Source organism: Harpia harpyja, chromosome 1 (assembly GCF_026419915.1).
Source record: "Harpia harpyja isolate bHarHar1 chromosome 1, bHarHar1 primary haplotype, whole genome shotgun sequence".
Taxonomy (NCBI): Eukaryota; Metazoa; Chordata; class Aves; order Accipitriformes; family Accipitridae; genus Harpia; species Harpia harpyja.
This window is the reverse complement of record NC_068940.1, coordinates 37,800,253-37,822,137: the sequence shown is the minus strand read 5'-3', so window position 1 is coordinate 37,822,137 and position 21,885 is coordinate 37,800,253. Positions and strand designations below refer to the sequence as shown.

The 21,885-nt window shown below is 40.9% G+C and overlaps 1 protein-coding gene across 3 annotated transcripts in view; it reads right to left on the bottom strand.

Moving 5' to 3' along the window:
* Positions 1 to 821: 821 nt before the first annotated feature.
* NFATC2 (nuclear factor of activated T cells 2) overlaps positions 822 to 21,885 on the bottom strand; it is a 94,664-nt gene continuing 73,600 nt past the window's right edge. For 2 of the 3 annotated variants that reach the window (XM_052787335.1, XM_052787357.1), the window contains exon 10: positions 822 to 7,005. In XM_052787335.1, the coding sequence (XP_052643295.1) occupies positions 6,950 to 7,005 (56 nt within the window). In that variant the 3' untranslated portion in view covers positions 822 to 6,949. Of the gene's footprint in view, positions 7,006 to 11,373; positions 11,462 to 21,885 lie in introns of all 3 variants that reach the window. The other variant, XM_052787346.1, reaches the window with a different exon arrangement.

Sequence of the window (21,885 nt, the reverse complement as noted above, 5' to 3'; positions counted from 1 at the left end):
GCTTCTTTGTTGGCGAAGCCTGTCTGGTTTATGAGCTTCCCAGCCTTTGTACAGTGTACTGGGAGTTAAGAACTTCCACATGGCGCTTGCTCTGAGGCTTTTGTGAATAAGCAAAGCAAAGGGCTTGCTCTATGTCCAACAAATATATCAAATATGGTTTGAATTCTCTGTTTTTAAATGCAAAGGATAATATTGATTTTGTTAAGGTAAATGTCTTTAATTGTATGCTGTATAAACTCAACTCTTACTGAGACATAATGGGCTCTGGGCATTCTTCCAGCACAGCAGTACGAAAATGTATCTTTTAGTGTCTCCAGTAGAGAAATGCAGAATTAAGATTTAGCTGAACAAAAATTAAATGGAGTACATCCCCAGTCTCTAAAAAGCATATACTGATGCAGAAGGACATTTACACAGATGGAATTTAATGCTATATTAAGGTCAAAACTCTGGAGTACCTGTTGATGTGGATTGTTTAGTGCTTTTTATTGGGATGGTGCTAGTGGGAATAGGAAATTAAATGAGGGAAAATAGACAATAAGAGAAAATGAAGAAGTTGTTAATAAAATTGTCACTGTATGAATCAATCTATCTATCATCTCATCTACAGAAAGTGAATGGGCTCTTGATGCAAAGGGCTACTGGGCATCTCATCAACAAAGTAGTACTCTGAAATCCTTATGCACGTCCATCCCATTTGTGAGTATTTAGGAGGGTAATGAGGACAAGGAGACTATCATCAAGTGGGTGAATCACCCACTTGATACTAGTTTATCAAAGGCAATAAAGGTATTTAAGAATAGACCAAACACTCATGCAGCAGATGATATCCTTTCATTTATTGCTAAACTACCATAGTACAGGCAATATATAAAAATATTTTACAGATAGCAAAAAAACCATTACACTGGAGGTTAACAATGTTGTTGTAGGAATGTGAATGATATAAACCCCTTTTCAATTCTTAAAGTTAGGCTTTTGAACAAACAGTTTGATTAAAAGGACATCTGTTATGATGATTTGAGTGACAATTGCTCACTCGTGTATGTATTAACATATGGTTTTACCTGAACATACAGGATAGGGCTTCAGCAAGGAGGGTTGGACTTCAGAGAGGGGAGGATCACTTTGTAATTACACACACTCATACGCGCACACACTCACAAATACATAAGTCCCAATTAGGCCACCGTTATTAAGACTGAACTGTACCTTGATTCTCTGTTCCCAGGTCTCACCACGCTACTTGTGTAGTAAGGTACTCATCAGCATCAGTAAAAAAATGGCAGTTTAATCCTGGAATAACTGATTATTCCAACAACACATCTGTGGATTTCTGGGCTATTACAAACACATAAATCATTATTCATTTTTGTGACCCAGTCATTCTAGAACTTTCTACCCAATTTTGCTATTTTATCAGCATTATTGAAAAGAAACTCGAAATACTAACTTTTCCCTAGATAACCACTCATTTGCAGCCTGTATGATCTTTTACAGTACCAGCACCTTCATTTGAAATTAATTGCAATGTGGGTCAGGTACCAATTTTTTCTTTTGTACCCCAGAACAATGAAAATGGCTAAACAAATCTTAAACTGACCATAGTAGATTAGATATTGACTGGTAGTTAAACAAATTACTATCAGCTATCACCTGCTGCAGTTATCAAGTAGCAGACATTAAAAAAGACAGATGTCAATCTTACGTCAATCATTCAAAAACGTGGATTATTCATTCTGAACTGAGATGAATAAAGAAAGAATTATAACTTTCCACGTGTGATGGCAGATAGATGCCTTACATGTACAGGTAAGAAATCACTGAAATGTAAACGACGAGGAAAACAGTTGATTTCTGGAGAATTTGCAATTCACCCAGTCTAAACCCAACGTTGGCATCTCTTCCTATTGCACAGGAATACATAATATAAATAACAAACACTCAGAATTGCAGATAATCTGGAACATCAGATGATTTTAAGTGGTGCAAAATTTATGAAGATCTGAATCAATTTAAGATTTGAAATTAAGACAGTCATTTTCTTGAATCCCATCTGGCAGATAATTGTTCCCTATTAAGTAGCGATTTGGAAAGAAATGCAGGGGAAAAAGTCAGATTGAAATATTTAGAAACATATTTCTGAAGTGTTTAAAGCTGTCTTTGAAGTCTTTGGAAAATTTATCAAATACATTTTTTTAGGACAATAACAATTCAACAACAATTGCATAGAAAATTAATACACTCAGAAAATGAAAATTGATCCTTTATAAATACTATCCTTAATCCAAAGGTGTTGCATATTTGGTCAGACAAAAAGCATAGACACTTTTTTGTAAAGATATGGGTTACAAAATATACTTTAAAAAAAACATGCTAGCTAATTTGAGAACTGTTTTAGATATGTTATTAAGCAGCAGCATTTTATACAATAGAGAATAACATAGTGCTGGTTTTGGAAATATTCTACATTCAGAAAAATGCTGTATTCCTACAAGAAGAAGGGAAGTGATACATATTTACATGGATACAAATAAAGCAAGTGCAAAAACCATGGCTCTTCTACATTCTTTCTACCAATAAAAACACATACATTAGACACTTTCATTCCATCGCTGTTGTTCAGATCTTACATTTTGCTCATTCTCATGGAGAAAAACAAAACAGGGATGTCATATTTCACTGCAAGTTTCTTCACGAGCAATTACTCTCCTGGCAAACTGTACTTCCAACATTCATAACTGACAAAAAAATATCTTCCTGGTATCTGTCCACTCCCATTCCACTCTCAGACTGTTTACATATCATGAATGATGATTTTATTCTACGTATTCATATATTTGATGCAGAAGTTTATAGAAGCTCATCCTGTATTTGCAGCCAAAGCTTGGATGGAAAAATGGAAGTAAAAAAAAAAATGTGCACACACACACACACACACAAAAAAAGAAAGAGATGAACTTCTGAGTTCCGACGAGCCCCATGTACTTCGCATGGTATAACTTTGATGGAAAATGCATTAGAGTTGTTCACCCTGTAGACAACATATTTGGAGGCCTTTGGTACAATGGCAGGAAGGCACTGTGGTGAAACATTCAGATAACTGAGGAAAGACAGAATTTCCTCATGTGCAAGTATGGCTATTTTCCAGATAAAGTGAGAACAAATTACTCACAAAATGGTTTTAACTCTTCCAAGGTTAAGCTAATGCTTCTACAGAAAGAGAGCAAGTTGTATTAAGTAACAAAATATTAATACTGGAAAAACACTGCTCAGCAAGAACAGGAAATAATTTAGTACTGTATATTCTGAAGTTCTTCAGCCTAGCTATATAACTTCTTTAACATACTGATTTTCTTTTTAAAAAGAGACAACGTGTAGCACTATGTCTGAGGATCCTCCTTTTCTCCAGAAATAAATATAAAGTTGCTTAAAGCTGTATTATTTAACTAACAGTTGCATGTAAAAGCGGATAGAGTAGCACAGCCTGACCTCATGTAGCTGTAAATAAAACCACTAAAAAAAGTAGTCTATATTATATACATCTTATGAACTCTCGATCCAGTAGCTGGCTTCATGTGCCTGCATACGTCTGGCTGACTGGAGCCAATTATGGAATCGTGACCCAAGTTCGTAATGGGGGGGTGTGTGTGTTCACATATATCATATGTATATAATATAGCCATATATATCTCTCTCTATATATATGGTTATATTATGTAAATATACATGTATATGCACCTACACAAACACACATACAGATTAATATCTATGCATTAAAAATGAGGAAGAAATACAGCTAATGCAAGCAAGAATAAAGCACTTGTAGCACATTAAAAAAAAAGTCCTCTCCCCCTCTCCATAGCAATGTGCCTGAAGGAACACATAAGAGCAGTGGAAATCTTGTCTTTCAGTTAAAGAGCACATGTTTCATGGGTGCATCCCGCAAAGTAGCTTTGATGGAGCATTGCAGGGGCTCAGGGGTTTGCCTGCCTGGGTCCCTTTGAACGCTGAAAAGCCTTTGCTATGAGTCTATGTTTTTCTTGTCTGCTATACATATTTATGCCTTATAGTAAAAAGGGGAGAAAGATGCTTAAATGGTCAGTGGGGGATAGTGACAAAAAAAAAAAAAAAAAAAGCAGTCCGCATCATGAACATGCATACTGCAATTGCACATTGCAGGAGGAAGGTTGCTAGTGGATTTGGTGTGTGATTATCTGACTTCAAGATCAGCCATTCCTCTTTATACAGAGGACTATTGATAAGCAGTTGCTATGGACAATCACCAAATAAGCAGCAATATTTCTAGACTACATCAGTGTGTCTACAGATTTGAAATGACATTCATTTTCTTCTTTGATAGTCTATTTAAAATCCAGCAACAGAAAAGTGTCTGTCAGTTATTTGGGGACTTTTGGTTTCCTGTGAATGGGTTTTTGGTTTGTTTTCTAAATTTCTCCTATACTTTACAGGTTAGATCAGGGAAAACTAGATGGTCATTTTTGATACTTCCAAGCATGAATTCTGTGAAACCAGGAGCCATACTTAGTCTGTTCTTTTACTCAGCTGCAGCAGAGAACTTCTGACAGACAACTTTTGGCCTGAGGAATTTTTTCAAAATTGTCCAAAACATGAGACTGCATTAGAAATCCATAATACATGTCAGATTCTGGCAAACTGGCAGTTTTAAAACAGTCCTAAATAGCTTATTTGAGGCATGTGAGCCAGTCGAAGTACTATACAAGTGCTGTTTAACAATCAGTAATTCCCCTGTGCAGAAGTCATTTCAGCTAGTCCGAGCCTCAGTTTTGTTTCTGTAAAAGTCAGCAATAAAAAAGGCCATTTTCACCTCTGCAGGTAACAGGCTGAGGCTTGGCTATCTTGACTTTTGTACTGATGCAACATGTGGAGCTCACAATATGAGCACCACAATAAGGCAACCAATGACTTTTTGGTGTTGCTGAAATGGGATACAGGGACTCGTTTTGTGACAAAAAAGAGTTGAATCTCACAAAGTGGACTAATGCCTGCTACCACTCTCCATCTTTCTTACACTAGTGCTGCCGGTGGGTGTTAGCAGTACTTCAAGGGGAAAAAGAAGCAAACTCCCCAAGCTGTGTTATTAATGCCAGTTTGGAATGTGCAGTCAGGAAGGGCTCTGCTCTGGTTCTGGATCTAGGCTTGGTTGAATCCAGAGCTTAGAGCTGCTCTTGTGAAATTCAGATTTCAGTTTAAGATCCAAGATTATAGCTGAGACCTAGGCCAGGTGTTCTGGAAAGTCTAATGCTTCTGTCTCCCACTCTAAAACTGAAGACCTTGCAGAGCTTAAGCACCAGCTTTTAGTGGCAGAAAATATATTCTTCTCAATACTCCTGAAAAGATTTCTGTTGAACCGAGCACATACTCTGCAGGGTTTATGCAAGATCTTTCTTGCAATATTTGGGAATCAATTATGCAGCTGCTCTGCTGGTCTGCTGTATTCATATAACCTAATTCCTGCTGTGAGCATCTGGACACGTTGGTATTCAGCAAAGTTTACTGTGAAACAACTGAGAAAAGAGTAGTTTCACTGTGTTTTCTAGAATAGAGCTCAGGCTCTGCACTCTTAAAAATATCAGTGTTCCTCATTTACAAAACCAGGAAATATTACTATGTATTTCCTACAATATTATGGCTATCTTTTACTGTACATTGATTATCCACTCATGATGCCTTTTTATCACACTGTGGTAGCAGTGACACACCAAAATGTTATAAACTTGCTAGCTGTACAACTGCAGATGGCAGCGGTTATCTTTTATCGTGATAAGCTTGTGTCGGTACAGTATATTCTAACACATGAAGCCAAACATAACAAACATACTAACTCACATGGAAATTTAACCTTTCCAGAAATTGCTGGTAGCTTTGCAAAGATAAAGAGACAAGGTGAATATAAGTAAGAGTATACTTCTTCTGGAACATATGGCTTCTGTAAGATGCAATTATTTTCCTTTGCAGCTCATGTGGTTAAATGTTACAGCTGCTAAATGAGACAAGTTATGAGCCAATAGCAGATTCTATATGAAAAGAAACAGCAACCATTTGTTAGAAAGAAAACATCTAAGATGTGTTCATACACTGCCTAAATATTAATAAGGATCAATCATAAAATCTTTGGATTTACTGTGACTGTGATATATTAATCTCTGTTTTATCTGGGTTCATTTTACCTTGGGACAGGTGTTACAACTGCTGAATTGCTCTTTTCACTGGTTCTCTGTGAGCATCCCTCTCCTTCAAATTCCTATCCAGTCTGACAAGAAAAATGAAGAAAACTCCTGGATTCAGCTGACATCTACCGTTTGAAATACTGATCACAGTGCTCAGAGTCAGAAAAAAATGGCTTTTGATCCCAGGTCGGATAAAGGCCAAGAAAGCTTGGGTTGCCTCAGTTTCCTACAACAATAAAATTTCTCAGAAGGGCTTTGAGACCTGGAGGGCAAGTCATTGTTAGTGAACCGCAAAATGTTGTTATTCTTTTATGGAATATATTACTCTTTCTTCCCCCGTTTCCCACCCCACCCAAATAAGCACTAATATATAACCTCCCTTGCTTTGTGCGGTGTTCAGGAACGACATATCACTTCTCCCTTATTACTAAGATAGATCGATACATAGATAGATATTTTGCAGCAGGCTTGAAGAGTTTCCTCAGACAGATGCCCTGTTATACGAGAACAATACGATCTTTGGACGAAAGGAAGGGTGTCCTTCTCGATGTTTACAGAGAGAGGTGGCGAGCTGCTTAGTCAAGGCTGTCAGCTTGATGCCAATACATTGTTCCTTGCATTGAATTGGTGCCTTGAGATGAACAGTTAAGGAAGCAGGAGGTTGCAGGGGCATTGGAAGGATCTAAGAGGTCAGTTATGGAAGGATTCGGTAAAAGTTGTCTCACAAATCTCTTCTTCTATGTCTGATTTCTGGCAGGGAGTCCAGAAAATTCCTTCCTGATAATTTCGTTAACTGTGAAATAAAAGAAAGAGTAAGAAATGTTAGAGCACTTTCAAAATCATGAGAAGTAAAAGCAATCCTTGGGCAGTTTGCTGTTAAGCTGAAAACATCCCCTCTGTATTCATAACATAATTTTATTAAAACCTAAAACTTTTAGTCCTATTTACCCAGACTACATAGTTTTGGAAGGCAAAGGGGAAGGAGCGGAGAGAAGGGGTTTACACTGTGTTCAGCATGCTTCAAGTACCATAAAAACACAACTGAGAAGCTGTGCCATGTGTCCAGTACACGCTACATCCCTTACGTACACAACACTTGCCCTCTTTCAGAGACATTTCCTTTACCTGAGGTAAAAAAGAAAAATCTGTAAGTATCTAAGCATTTTAACATTTTTCACTAGGCTGAAGTAAGAATATTTTGAAAAGAAAAAGACCAGGTTTGGAGGAAATATAGTGGACAGTGCTGAAAACACAGAGACTGCAATTCAGGTGAAAAAGTGTTGGCTTTTTTGTATTTGGTTGTTTTCTGGGTTTTTTTTAAATCTTGCTGTAGACTATTTGCTCTACATTTTTATTATAGTTTGTTTGTAGATTGTAGCATAAGCAAACTTCCATGCACCACTATGATACTTGGAGAGGCTGGGACAGGCTTGTTAATAAAGCTCAAGAGAAAACACTGAAGAACATGTTACATACAACAGCCATTCCTCCCTGTCTACCTTCCACACTTATTTGCCTAAAGTACCCTTTGGTACCTCCTGGAACAACAATTCTCTCTCTAGGCTGCACTTTCATTAGGAGAGACCTAAAACATGAGCATTTTGGTGCAAAACTCCAGAACTGCCTGTTTTGGGGCTCCATTTCACATGCAGATCCTTGGCGCTGTATTCTCCAAGGGGGTCCACAGTTTGGAAACTTTTTATCAACTTTGACAAATTTGCCTTGAAACCAGAAGACCAAATTTTCCAAGGTTTCAGACACCAGATCTAAATGATTTCTCCCTATTGATATTTAAGGGCTAAGACAAGGACTAACTCAAACTAAAGAAGACCCTCACCCAAGACTGATTAATCCTCAGGTATGCAGGTGTAAGACTCCTTCATATTTAGGCCCCTTTCTAACAAATGTTTATGAAAAAAATTAATTAACATAGTATTTCACCACTTCCAACAATTAAAAAAAAAACGGTGCCAAATCCCTTATTGTCTCTGGGAAGGGGAACACATGTACTAGTTTTTAACAGTTATGACTAGTAGTTCGAAATCTCCCTCCACTCTACATGCAATGGAATTTACCTCTGCGGAAGTAAAAGCTATGTTTTACACAAAGCTCTGTCTTCTTACTGTCTGTTGTGGTGGGATACACTCCTCAAGGACTAAGTGTTTGCACAGAGCATAGCACAGGTGCTTGATGGGAGGAGCAGGGAGCCAGCCCTCTGCATATCCAGGTACAATGAATTCTCCTGAAGGGACCTCATAGCCTGTGTCACACAAGGCAGTTTCCATTCTTCTGTGCTCAAGAGTCCCACCATTAACAGCCCAGAGTTTAGCTCTTTCTAATTCCAGCCAGGAAATGCCTGATTTCAACCAGATTGGTGCCTCTTGGAGAGGACATGGGCAAAAAAGCATGGCTGACAGCAGAACTCCTCTTCTCTCCTGCTCCCCAACTTTCTACCTGCCACCATCACCTGCTGGCTTCTATCAGCCTTTTGGGTGAATTCTTGCAAATAAAGCACATATGTGGGGTATTTAATGTGTTGCTGCTCTGCAGTGCAAGCAAGCAACCAGTGGGAGGTGAGGTTGGTCCACCTTCAGGCAAAAAAACCTCCTTCAGCTCAGTTAGAAGAGCTTCCTGTTTGCTCTACCCAGGAAATGAGAGGAGCAGGTCTTCAATGGAAATTTTTCACAGCCTCAGCTAAAAATAGCAGTGAGGTAAAAGAAGTGGGCACCCACTCTTACAGGGTCATTTCCTTTCTAAAAACAAGTGGGCTGAAACTGCGGGCCGATTTATTTATCGACACGTTTGTTTGAGCAGCCCGCATACCAAAAATACCGTGATTGAGTTTCCTTTCATTTAATACAGCCACCACTCGTGGAAATATCAGAGCCAACAGTCATCCTAGGAAGGGTTAAATATTAAGTGAAAAATGAGCAGATAATTAAATGGAGTTTACTAAACCTACAGTCTTTTGAAGGGTCTGGTTTTGGTTCTGTTTCCCAGCCTGAGCTTTAGGCAAAGTAAAATCCATCGTGCAGCACCAGCAGACCATGAGCCTGAAGCCTGGCCAGTGTGAGGACCTCCACTCGCTGGCCCCGGGCAGGTTGGACGGTGTGGTAAAGGGCTTAGCCTGCAAATTTCACTTTCCCTCCTGTGTGCTGCATGGGAGGTCAGCAGTGGGTTTTGTGGGCTGAGGTTATAGGGGGACTACAATCTGAAAAGAGTTTAAAAGTTGCAGGGGAACAGTATGAAACATTAACCCCATAGACGGGCTGCAGGACCATGCTCGGGCACTGCTGGGCTCTCTCTGTGCGAGCTCTTACAGGTGGCAAATTGGATTTTCATTGTAAGCATCTGAATGACAAGGGAGCTTCCTGTTAACAGTTGGCCTGAACGTCCTGTAATCACCCTGAATTTCAACTAAATCCAAATGGTGAGGGGAATGAGGTGCAGTTTAAGCTGGGCAACACTAGTCTGGGAGCTCTAAGGGAAAGATGTGTAAATCAATGATTGACCCAGTACAAAAAGTCCTAATCTACAACCAGAGCCCCTAAATCTAATGAATATATAAACATAACAGGAATGGATCCCAAGGCAAGTATCTCTCTCCCAGTTTGGAGTCACCTCCAGACTGAGTCTAGTGAAATTACACATCTTTGGTGATCTGCTCCAGATTTGGGAGCATACGGATCCAGACTCAGGTGTAATCTCAGTGAGTTGGGTTTCAATAGAACAAAATCAGCAAACTGAGACATATCTAAACTTCAGAGGAAGCTGAGATCATGTGCGGAATTTGCTATTCTGAGCTCCTATCTATCTTTTTTTGGTAGCATGGTTAAAATGTATCTCAAGTATCGGTTCTCATTATTTGCTCGTTTCTAGCTGAGAGGAAATGGAGATGATGTGATTAATAAATAAAATATTGTTTAAGGTGTCTGGCATGTGGCAGCTCTGGAGCACACTGCTATTGATCCATTTAATGAGAGAGAACTGATTAAATGGGGCCATGAGAACATATGCAAAGATAATGAAAGATTAAATAATAAAAAAGGATATTGAAATTACAGTTGACGTCAGCCATCCAGACCAAGGAAATGCCTAGTTAGGCCTGAATCCCTTCAGCATATCCTCTGTTAGATACTGCTGTGGTACAAGTATTACAACAGCCTCAGTGCTTGGAGATCCCCAAGTTAGCTGAATGCGAGAGGCTGGCTGAAATCATGGGAGAATGTCTGCGTTCTTCTAATCACTCAGCTTTGATGGGTTAGAGTCAGTCTCTCAGGCTCCAGTCCTCAAAGACATTTAAGACTCTAATTCACATCCTCTCAGATAGAAATCTGGAGTGTATTCACTTGCGGGATGATAGTGGGTTGTATTAAATACCGAGCTTCAACTAGTAGTCCAGAGACAGAAAACAGTCTCCAATTTTAGCTGGCAATGAGTCAGGCTCCTTGTAATTGATTATATACACGCACACGCACTCCCATGCATGCGTGCGCACACATTCACACACGCATCTGAGTAACAACTTTACTAGCGTTACTCCACGTGTATGTCTGGAATAACACCGATGGAGTCGATGTTGTCACAGCACTATACTCGTGGCAGTGACTGGGGTCTTGTGCCCTTTGGGGATCCTGCAAGAGTGAGGGTCTCATCTGAGGAGGCAAAGCGCAGCTCCAGCGGGCTCCTCCCTGCACCAGGCACGGATTCTGTAATATTCCATGTTTGCTCTGCTAACACAGCCAAGAGGCATTTTTACATGCAAAGCAAACAAAAGACACGCAGGGAGGAACTAATGGCATAACAAGGACTGAGGAGGAAAGTTGAACCCTGAATTTTTAGTGTGCCCTCAAAACGTGACCAGGCAAACCATGGTCCTAACGTGGTTCTAGCTGCTGCCTGGGAAGGACAGGATGCTTTAGCCCAGCATGCACAACCCCATCTCTCCTTCCCTGCCCACCAGGCCCCAGCTACTTCAGGACAGCTCTGTGGTACACAAGTGGGGAAGAAAAAGAATGAAAAAAAATTAAATTAAATTAAATAAGATTTTAAACCCTTTAAGCCAAATAAAAAGGGGCATGACTTTTTAATTGAAAAAAATAAATAAATGAAGGTTAAGAGAAACACACAGCTGGAGAAAAGGCAGAAAAATACCAATTACCTTTCTTTTTGATTGCTTGGATCAAAGATCACAGTCATTCTTTTTCATATAATGTTTTGTATCCAGCTAAGGTGTGTATCTATCAGCTCTGAAAAAGATTTGCAAAACCATTTTTGAGAAAAAAAGGTAACCTTTGACCTATGTTGCAAGGCCAAATGTTACAGTTTTCAGCTACTCTTTCATTTTGTAGTTTAATTTATTAAAAGGACATTTCAGCATATACAATACATAAGGCAGAACTTAACCACTGACCTTTCTGTTTGCTCAGATCCAGCACTAGATTTCACTTTTTTCCCCTCTTTTCTCAACTGATATTATCTAAAAATAACTATGCAAAAAAATCACACTCCTAAATTGATCACAAAACATGCGAAATGCTGATAATTTGATCTGAGACTTCAGAGGCACAGGAGGTCCATGCGTCTTGTAAGTCAGGTCAAAGACTAGTCACTGCCTTTTGCAAAATTCAGTTATATTATCATCTTAGTGGCCCAAATAAAACATGACACATTAATGCCAGATCAAAAGTCAGTCCCTTTTAAATAAGAGACCTAACCACAGTGGCCGTGTAAATTAGTCTTTGCCTTAATTGTAAAGAACAGGAAAGATATGCGCAAAGAAATTATGAAAGTTACAGTCTTTGCTTCAAACACAAGGTGAAATTTTTTTCTCATAAAATGGCAATTTTTAAAATTATGTTTCATTTTTTTCTGTCTGATCTTTTTAGATTTCTTTTGACTTCATCATGAAAGCATTTGGCACTTCTGCAAAACCATGTGGCAATTATTAAAAAAAATAATTGCAATATTAAGGAGGAAAAAGTGCTTCTTAAAAACTAAGTTAGTTTTGAGTGCAAGATTCAGAAGTGTCTTTGCTGCTGGATTTCAGGTGACTATATATAGAAAAGAAATATTTTACTTGGCTCCCTAAGATTGTGCAGCCACGTATCGTACACTGGAACCTACCACTCAGTACACAGACTATTTTATATTCTGCATCCTGGAAAATCAGCTTTTGCACATGCAAGCAGAGCAACTAATTGACTGGTAAATACAAACCTAGGTGTATCAGGCACAAGGAGCCCAAACCCAACAAACTGTTGGGGGAAAATACCGTGTGGGGGTGGGTGGGGTTGTTTCATAAATCAACAGCAATGAAAGGCTTTTTTTCTGGAAAACGGGGACATATAACTACTAAGAGGTTCTTAGCTGTAAAGCTCTACTTCAATTACACGTCAAAAAAAGATTTTACTCCTTACTGAAATAATGCCAATAAATGCACCCTGCAACTTTTCTTCCTTGTCCTGTTTGTAATCTATGTAGTCTGTGTAAACTATAAACCTCTTCAATGCCATCCAGCCCAACGGCAATCAGGTCATCTCCATTAATTAAGGAAACTCTTGGAAGAAGTTACTGATCTCAAACTAAGTGGCAATTCAAGTCCCATGATGCATTTTTGCTAATAGTTTCAACAGGCTCAAAAACCATCGGCATCTTTCCATGAATTTAACATCATAATATAGATATCTGATGGAAAACAGAATCTAAATAAAATGCATATTTTTGGCTAAAGCCTGTCCCAACTGAAATCAATATCTAAACTCCTTGTGATTCACAGGATCTGGATTTCACTCACGATATTTAAATATCCTTCCTTTACATTTTAATATAGTTCCAGAGTGAGGTGCAAAAATACAATGTATCTATGTATGCTACTATCCTACCCCAAATCTTTAACAGGAAGCTGGGTGTGCCTGTAAGAAAAGAGCAGAAAATGAAGATAGCATTTCTGCTAAAAAAAATTTCAGTGTCCTAAACATACCATACATCAAAACTATCAAGAAGGAAATACTCAAAACACAAATCTGACTGAGACACTACCCCAGAAACTTTAAGGATTTTCTAAGCACTTTTGTTATTGTCAGTGGGCTTCCAGAAAAGATCAACAGCCTACCGCTACAAAACAACTGCATTAAAACTGTCAGGAAAAAGTGTGACCTAGTGGTTAAAGCAGAAGACTGGATAGTGGGACTCCAGAGCTTGGACCTCTGCTATATCATCATCTTGCCATATGGCCCTGGCCAAGTCCAAAGTATCCCTGAAGGACCAGATTTATTACAGGTTTGCTTTGGTCTGAAAAACACAGAAAGACTGTGAAGGTCACACTCAGGGAACTTAAATAACATATGCTTAGCTAACAGAAAAAACCCTGAAACGATGATGACCTGCATAGAATGAGCCTATACTAAGTGTGTGGATGTAGTAGAGAGCAATCATTTTCAAAAGTCCCTACAGGGCTGTTTTGAAGTCCTTAGGTAGTTTAGATCTCAAACTATCAAAGGCATGAGGTGCTAAGCTCACTTAGGCACTCTAAAAATCCTAACAGGCAACAATTTAAGTCACCAAGCTAAAACCTATAAATGTCAGTCAACATCAGAGTGCTCAATACCTCTAGAAATTAGGTCCTAAGTATTTCTGTTAGGAAATTGAGCCAACATAGGTAATGGAGAACACTTTGAAGACGGTGACCTGTTCTGACTTTGCTGTATAGCATCTGAAGTCAGGAGACTAAGGAGCATCCCTCAGCCCTGGCAATGCCTTGTCCTGGGAGACACTGGGGTACCACTTGTGAGAAGCTGCACGGACACTCTCTCTACTGACTGCGTGGGAAGTCTGGGACTGGTATCCTGAGACAGTTGGTAGCCTGAATAATTTCTTTTAGACAAACAACCCTTTGCTTTTGTTTATTCATGCATTATTGTCAGACAGAAGTTGTTACTCTGCGGTTCCCTCCAGCCAAATTCTCCTCAGTGATACAAAGCAAAGTGGCCAGTTACAAGGGAAGAAAAACAGCAGTTTGCAGCTGTGGAGATAATGTGAAACCTGTGCTACTCTCCTTGTACTACCTGCAGTGCACAGAGCTGTTGGGTGCCTGTCCTATTTTGCCATGCTTCACTTCAGCTTGTTACACAAGTGGTTACAATCTTGTAAATCAGTAATAAGTTGCACCTGAACCTGTAAGTGATTAGTGAAAAATCATTACACTTCCATGGCCAGAGGACTTTAACACAGTTAATCAGTTAAGAAAAGAACTGGGTGTTAACTGGTTGTTTAATTCCCTGGAAGACCAGTTTATTGAGACCCCATAGCAAGAGGACTGAAATCTGAAGTGCAAACAATATATGGGAGAATTATATTGCTTACAAATGACATACTCTCCTGGAGAAACAGGCACCAAATGTTGCCCTAAAGTGAGCTGAATGGAGGAATTCTAAGGCTGAGCAGGTGCCATTTGTGGTGCTTTCAGTTATTTAATCCATTTGATCCCTGTTTAAATCTATTGGAAATCAATGAGTTAAGTTTTCTTGGCACCTTCTCTATGAACCAGGAAACTGGGGTTATGTGATATTTGCAGGACACATACACGAGCTTTCTCATCCTGGGTTGTTGACTGGAACAGCGAAAGAAAGAGTAATTTTTGCTCCAGAGTGTGATTTCCTGTCTGCTTGATGGACTTCAGTATTTAGTTGTCAATTTTTTATCACAAGATTCTAAGATAGGTGCAAACCCTGCCTACGCATGGACTGGAGGAAGAATCTGCATCAGCTGGCAATCTGGAAAGTGCACCTTCAGGCACAATTTCATGTCCTTTCCCTCCTGCCCCATTAGGCTTCAGCACATTACTGTGGGAAGCCCTTGGACCTCATCTGCAGGCTCAGTCACCCTGGTGTACAAAAACCTTCATTTAGAGGAGTTGCATCTTAGTCACTGCATGAGTACAATGGGAAGAGGCACCCCATCAAACTGGGGTGTTTCTTTAAATCTCATTCTCAGAACCCTTTTTCTGCCCGGTCCACAGTGCTGCACATACTGAAACCAAGCCCGAGGGATAGCGTTCAGGGTGGCACCCAGTGCCAGGCGCTGCCAATCTCATTCACGGGTTACCTGACAAAGGACTGGCTCTGAATATTAATGTTGACACTGCCGGGAACTATATGAGCATGAAGCAAAAACTCTTGTGTTATTAAATTTGCTAAGATGATGATAAATATCCTGTTTATTTATTAGATAAACCTTTTAAGTCTGTTTAGTCACTACATGTAAGGCATAAAGGGACTGCAACAAGATGTGATAGCTTCGTGCAGTTCTTCTACAAGTGTCAGCAGCCACTTTAGGAAGTGTACCTTGAAAGTGGAAAACTAGATCAGCCTGGGTGTGATGAGGAACTCCAGGCCACCGTGGATTTGGTTTGTAGTAGCTTTCCATAACAAAGTCTTTTTTTAACTGACTTTCTTTCTGCTCACATATATTTAGATATGACTTTCATTCGGCAGTGCTCTGATGCCAGATAGTTTTGGCTGAAATTGTAAGGGAAGGGACACGTGTTTGAGTCATGCAGGCTCTCTCTAGTTGATAGTTAGCAAGTTACTGAGAAAAGATGAAGTTTGTATTTAGTTTTAGTTAACGTGCAATGAAACCAAGTAAAATATTCCAAGTAGAATATGCACATAATAAATAAACATACAAAACCTTATACCAGAAGGGGATGGAGTTCATTTTCTTAAACCACATTAGTTGGCTAAACCAATACAGAAATATTAGGCTGATGGACTGAAGCTTAAGAAACACAAGGCAAGAGACTTCATTTTGTCACTCCTAACTCTTGATCTAACTCTGCAGCAGTTGCTGCTGCTGCAAAGCACAAGGGTGAACTGTGCTTGCATGTATTTTTGTGTGCATGGTTTGGACCTTATGAATTTGCTACATAACTGCTGAGATAAGCAGTGCCATTTGGTATTAAACATCTTTCTTTCAGATTAAGAACAGCAAAACCAAAGGAGGTTGGTGATGACTTTTTCCTACAGTAGCTTGCACCTGATGGTTTAAAAGCTAATGAAATTGGTAATAAATACCACAATGCCTCTAAAATAGTAACTGCCAGCAGGAAAAGCACACAAGCAATAGCACTATTTATTCACATGTCATTTTGCAGTTTCATCATTCTCCTAGACTTAACCTATTTACTAAGAGGCGGTATGAGTCATTCAGCAAAGTGTTTCAAAAACAGCGAGAGAAAAGAGAATGGATGGGAGAAAGCTATTTTTTACAGGAAATAATTGGGGGGTAGGAACCGAAGAACAGTTACAGCATGTTCAGGATTAGCTGAAAGTAACAAGAATAGGCAATGCTGCTGCTTTTTTTATTTCTGTCACAAAGGAACTACCAGAACAAATATTTAATTGAGGGGAAACAAAGCATTTAACAAATATTTAATTAAGGGGAAACAAATCATACTACCCTTCCCTTTAGGCAGTTATGCAGGGGATGAACAGTCAATAATGTAATCTATTTTCCTCCCTTGAGCACTAGCGCTTATGTCTATTAATCCACAAAACTATTTACTGGCTCTAGTTCTCTGGCATCTTATCTTCTGCCGTGTCTTAACTTTGCAAGCATCCCTGCTGAAGGGCTTGTGGATTCTTGTAGAACCTGGGCCTCTCCAGCAAACTGGGTTTCCCTCCCAACATGTCTGAACTGAATTTTGAGCATGGTTCTCAGGAGAAAACAGTCAGCAGAAAATCATTGTCCCAAGGTAACAGGGAAGATGCACAAGTGGCCTACGAACAATTTTGCCAGACAAACCAAGCTCTCCTCTGGAACAGGCATGCAAATAACCTTCTGCTTGCAATTACTCTGCTTTCACAAACAACTTCAGAACAGCGAGTGCAAAGAAGGCATATGGTTTTTATGTGCTTTATTTTAAAGAGGACTATGGGCAGTAGGCACACTGTTCGGAGCGAGAAACACTGAGTAGGGGAACACATGAAATCACTTTTGCACACAGATTATTTTTCTGTCATGACTCCACATCCTTCAGCAAATGAATGTTTGGGGCCAGATTCTCCCCCCTTTGCACCAGGCGCTGAATGGCAAGTGCTGTTTTAGGAGCCCTGGCATCAGGAACTGCCTCCGCAGGCGACGGAAAGTGATAGACACTGCTAGAGAGGTCTGCGGATCTTGGCAATAGGAGTCCAGGACAGCTGAGCACCTAACTTAGGAGCTACAGTTACGACTCCCAAGTTAGCTGGAAAGAATCCAGAGATTAAATATTTAAGTGGCTATTGACAGAATGTTACAATTCACATATAACAATGTCAAGGAGGTGCCACATACAAGGTACTGCATCTCTGTCCACATCCATCTGTTTGCTTTTATTTTGCACTTTGACTGTAAGTCCTTTGAGGCAGGAACTGCTTTTTTTCCCTTTGGAGTCAACACAGCATCTGCCACAACAGAGTTCTCATCCATGTGGGGGTTTCTAACATACAATAATGTAATAAAAAAATACTATATAATATTATGGAGTATATGTATAAATCAGAGACCATTATGAACTGAGAGTTGATTATGAGACACCTATAACTAGAAAAAGGAGTGCGAAGGACTATGGGGAGCAGATACTGTAACTGACTCTGCATCTCACCTCAAGAAGGCCATGAACATCTGACAGTAAATAGCTTGAGAGAATAAGGTATATGCATCATCCAAAGACTTCAAATATTCAATTTGAGTCAATGGCGCAAACGAGAAAACTTTTGTTCTCAGTATGAAAAGAAGAGAAAAGAGAAGAGAAGAGAAGAGAAGAGAAGAGAAGAGAAGAGAAAAGGAGAAGAAAAGAAAAGAAAACAGGGGATTTAAATTACCAGAAATAGAACTGAGCTCCTTGATGTCCAATAGCTGCTGAGGTGACTGTCTTTAGCTGAAGTGCAGCTGGAGCTATTGAGGTTGGGCAATTCCCAACCTCACCACAATAGCAATAACCTACATTTGTTCAGAAATTAGCCTCAATTATTTGCAGATCTCCCATCCCAATTCCAGATCAAGACGTAGGAACAACCACCCTAAGAGACTGCCCCAGGGAATCCTTCCCAGGATTTAATGATGAGCCATCCCAAATTTTCCAACTGTGAGGTCTGGGAGCTGTGTGTATCCCCATGCAACCCAGGCAGGAGCTGAAATACTATGCTCATTGCAGTGTCTCAGGGGCATGCAGCAAGATGCTGCAAGTACTTAGCAAGACTATACTAATCACTCCCAAGTTCTCATCAGCTGTATGACAACGTTGTCCTTTATACATGAGTTTGCACAGCCAGCTCACGAGCTCTGCATTTGTAGCTCATATTGAACCTATTAGTTTGCATTTAACCATCCATTGCTACACTTCCTGGGTGATTTCCAACCAAACAACGAAGGCTTTGGAACCACATCATGATAAAACACTCTCTTGCCTAAAATAAAGATAAAACTTGCTCACGTTTGATATGATCTCATCTGACTACAGAACACATACAGAAGCAATTGGCAGGCTGTCCCCTCGGCTAGGAACGTGGACTGAATGGGAATACTGTTTGTCCTGCAGTTGGGGAACTAGCCACAGACAGCTGGAAGACACAGTAGTAGCAAAGTTGAAGGCCAAGATCACCATAACTCTTTCTGAGCAGTCTTGGAAGAGGAGTGACTGCCAACACGAATGAAATGCCCCAGCTAACACACACAGCAGAGTGAAACTGTATGAAGCCATCGGATATCTTCTGCAAGGCCAGATTTTTAAAGATTTTGGTAGCTAACTCTCAACTAAATCACTGTGGACTAGACATCTAGCTGCTTTTAAAAAAATCAAATACACAAAGAGACAAGCATGCATCACTTCTCAGAATCTGGCCTAGACCGTACCCAATGTATCCCTGACAGACAAGATGGAACAAGTGTTGGGGAACACCAATAGAGGATGTCCTACGACAGGAACCAGCAGTTGTCATTTGGGATGCCGAACAGAGATGGGAAGTTTTTTGTACTAGTAAGGGCTGACACATGGGTGGGGAAGTAATGCTGACTCCTTGCACGCTCCTTGCAGTATCATCACGAGGAAGGCTCACAGCATGTCTGTGCAGCACCATGAGGTGACTTCATCATCATCACCATCATGGAGCGACACTGCACAGCACTGCCATAATCTCTTCTCTAGGACATGGGAACAGCTCTGATGGCTGACTACCACCAGCTGCTGTGCTTTGCTGCAAGCTCAACTTGGGAGAGGAAGGACAGCAGGGCAGTGATGGTGGAGACAAACCCAGCTGAAGCAACAGGACAGCTGTCCATCCTAACCTGTGCTCCCCTGTAACTCATGAGGCTCAGTGACTTGGCTGTGGGCTGTAACACATGCTGCCGAGCCTGTCCCAGCCAGCTCTGGCTCCCATGGTGTTCCTCAGCACCGCAGGACTGCCTGGCAGTGAGCGCAGGTGCAATACTTCAAACCACACTGGAATTACCTGCTGGCCATGGCATCGCTGAGCCCAGCAGCAGCAAAACAGGCAGGTGCCTGGTAAACGGGAGGGAATAGTCTAGGTACTACAAAAATGCCACATCAAGAGACCTAAAAATGGAAGTAATTTACTCGTGGGAAAAGACAAACTATCCAAGAGACTGCGTCTTCCCTGTTTTCAGCCAAGAAGTTAAAATGTGCTCAAGTTTAAGTGGGTGGTTAAGCCATGGTGACTTCAGACCAGGGTCATGCTACAGGACATGCTGGGAGAGGGCAGAAGGAGCATCACAGAACTGAAAACTCCTGTTTTGTGCTGACAGTGACCAGTGACCTGAGCCCTGTCAAGCAGAGATTGGTTACATCTCATGGCCAAGCCAGCAGCCAACATCCCTGCGGGGCCTGTCGGCACGGAGGGTGAGGTGGGAGCACGCTCCGCCCCGGCTGTGCCACAGGTCACACAACAGGGTTTTCCTCTCAGGGGGTCCCCTCGACATGACTGTAATCAACACTAAAAATAATAGCACAGTTTATATTTGGGCTGGAAATCACCACTGTTATTAGCAACAGCCAGCAGAGTCTCCAGAGAGGGTTTGGTCACTGCTGACCATGGCTGAGATCTGAAGGATGATCAGGATAGAGAGGGCTGCAGCCTTTCAGCCGCAGACAGAGACAATTTTTATGATTCAAGAGGGTGACCATCTTCAGTGGGCACTCTCCCCCTTCTCATCACCTGTGTTAGGTGCCCCAGAACCATCCCCCAGTTGCATTTCTTCTTCACCCACTTGTGCGAGGCACTCAGCCTGGCCCTGCCACTGCATGGGGGCAGCATTGGAAGGTGGCCAGAGCAAAACACAAAAGTGGCTGGTTTGGTTTGGGCTTCTTTTTGTTTTTTTTCTTGATTCAGAAATGTCATCTGCATCCAGCTGTTAGTATTTTGGAAATCTGCTGGGTTTTGTTTTCCTCATGTGGTTCAGTGTGGCTGATGCTCCAGCTGCAAAACCCTTGGCAGCCAGTGAGCCTGCTTAAAGCAACTATACATGAAAGCCCGTGTCCTGGCCAGCACCTCCTCTCCTGGGAGCACCCTGAGGCTCCCTTTGGGCAGCCTCCTCATCACTCTAATGGGAACGGTGCTTAACTCCATCGCAACCACACCAGATGAGAGTGTGGTGATCAGGAACTGCACAAATAGGTATCTACATCAACTGATGTGGCCAAGAAAATATTTTAGTTACAGCCAATGCCATCCTGACCCTGACTTCTGAATGCATGGCAATGCTTACACTCTGAGCTGCAGCATAATAAATACACTATAAATTGATAAACTTCCAAAACACTATGGCACTGCTATCGACTCTCAGGTTTTCTGCTTTTCTGCAGAGTTTGTTTTTTAAAATCCCATATTGTCATGAGTATAATCTATGTTACCTATAAAAAGACCTTGATTCAGCAACAGGGCAGGTTATACATGAATGAGGGTAATGCCTTTACCCCTGCATCTTTTCCTTCCAGTATGCTTCTCCCTTGCCCATCTCAGTTGCTTGCTCTCTCTCACGGCCACAACAACCCCTCTTCCTTCCCCCTATCCCAGAGCAGATGCCCCTGCTAGAGGTAGAGAATGGCTGGATCCAGAGTGCCTTGAAACAGCAGAAGAGACTGCAGTGTATTATGAGGAGGTGAGGGCTTGCTGAGACTTATTTCCAAGGAACAAACTTTTAATGGGGTGTGGGTTATACATGTGAAAACATGGTGATTAAGTAAAGTTAAGGGACAGGGCTTTATTACTTAAATAATTCTTCCATTTGACAGCTGAATCCCAAGTCCTCCATTTTTATCCACACAACTCTAATTCCATGCTCAGTTACTCAGTGACATGGATAAAATCATCCATTACTGAATAGTCAGGTAAATACAAACCACCACTAAAGGTAGCCTGATCACATAATTGGCCTTTACATGTCTTTCGCCTCCCAAGCAATGATGGAAACAATGTTGGGTGATTAATAACCCCTGATGATTATATTTACCAAATAAGCTATAAAAGAAAGTAAAAGCGATACGGAAGTGTACTTGCTGCAGCAGAGGCATTCAGTGGTGTGCTGGGGGGGTGCTTCCCTGGCAGGGGTAGGACAGTCCCCGGAGGCAGAGATGCAGTGCAGGGCCATGCTCCTGCAAGCCAGCCTCTGCATGCCC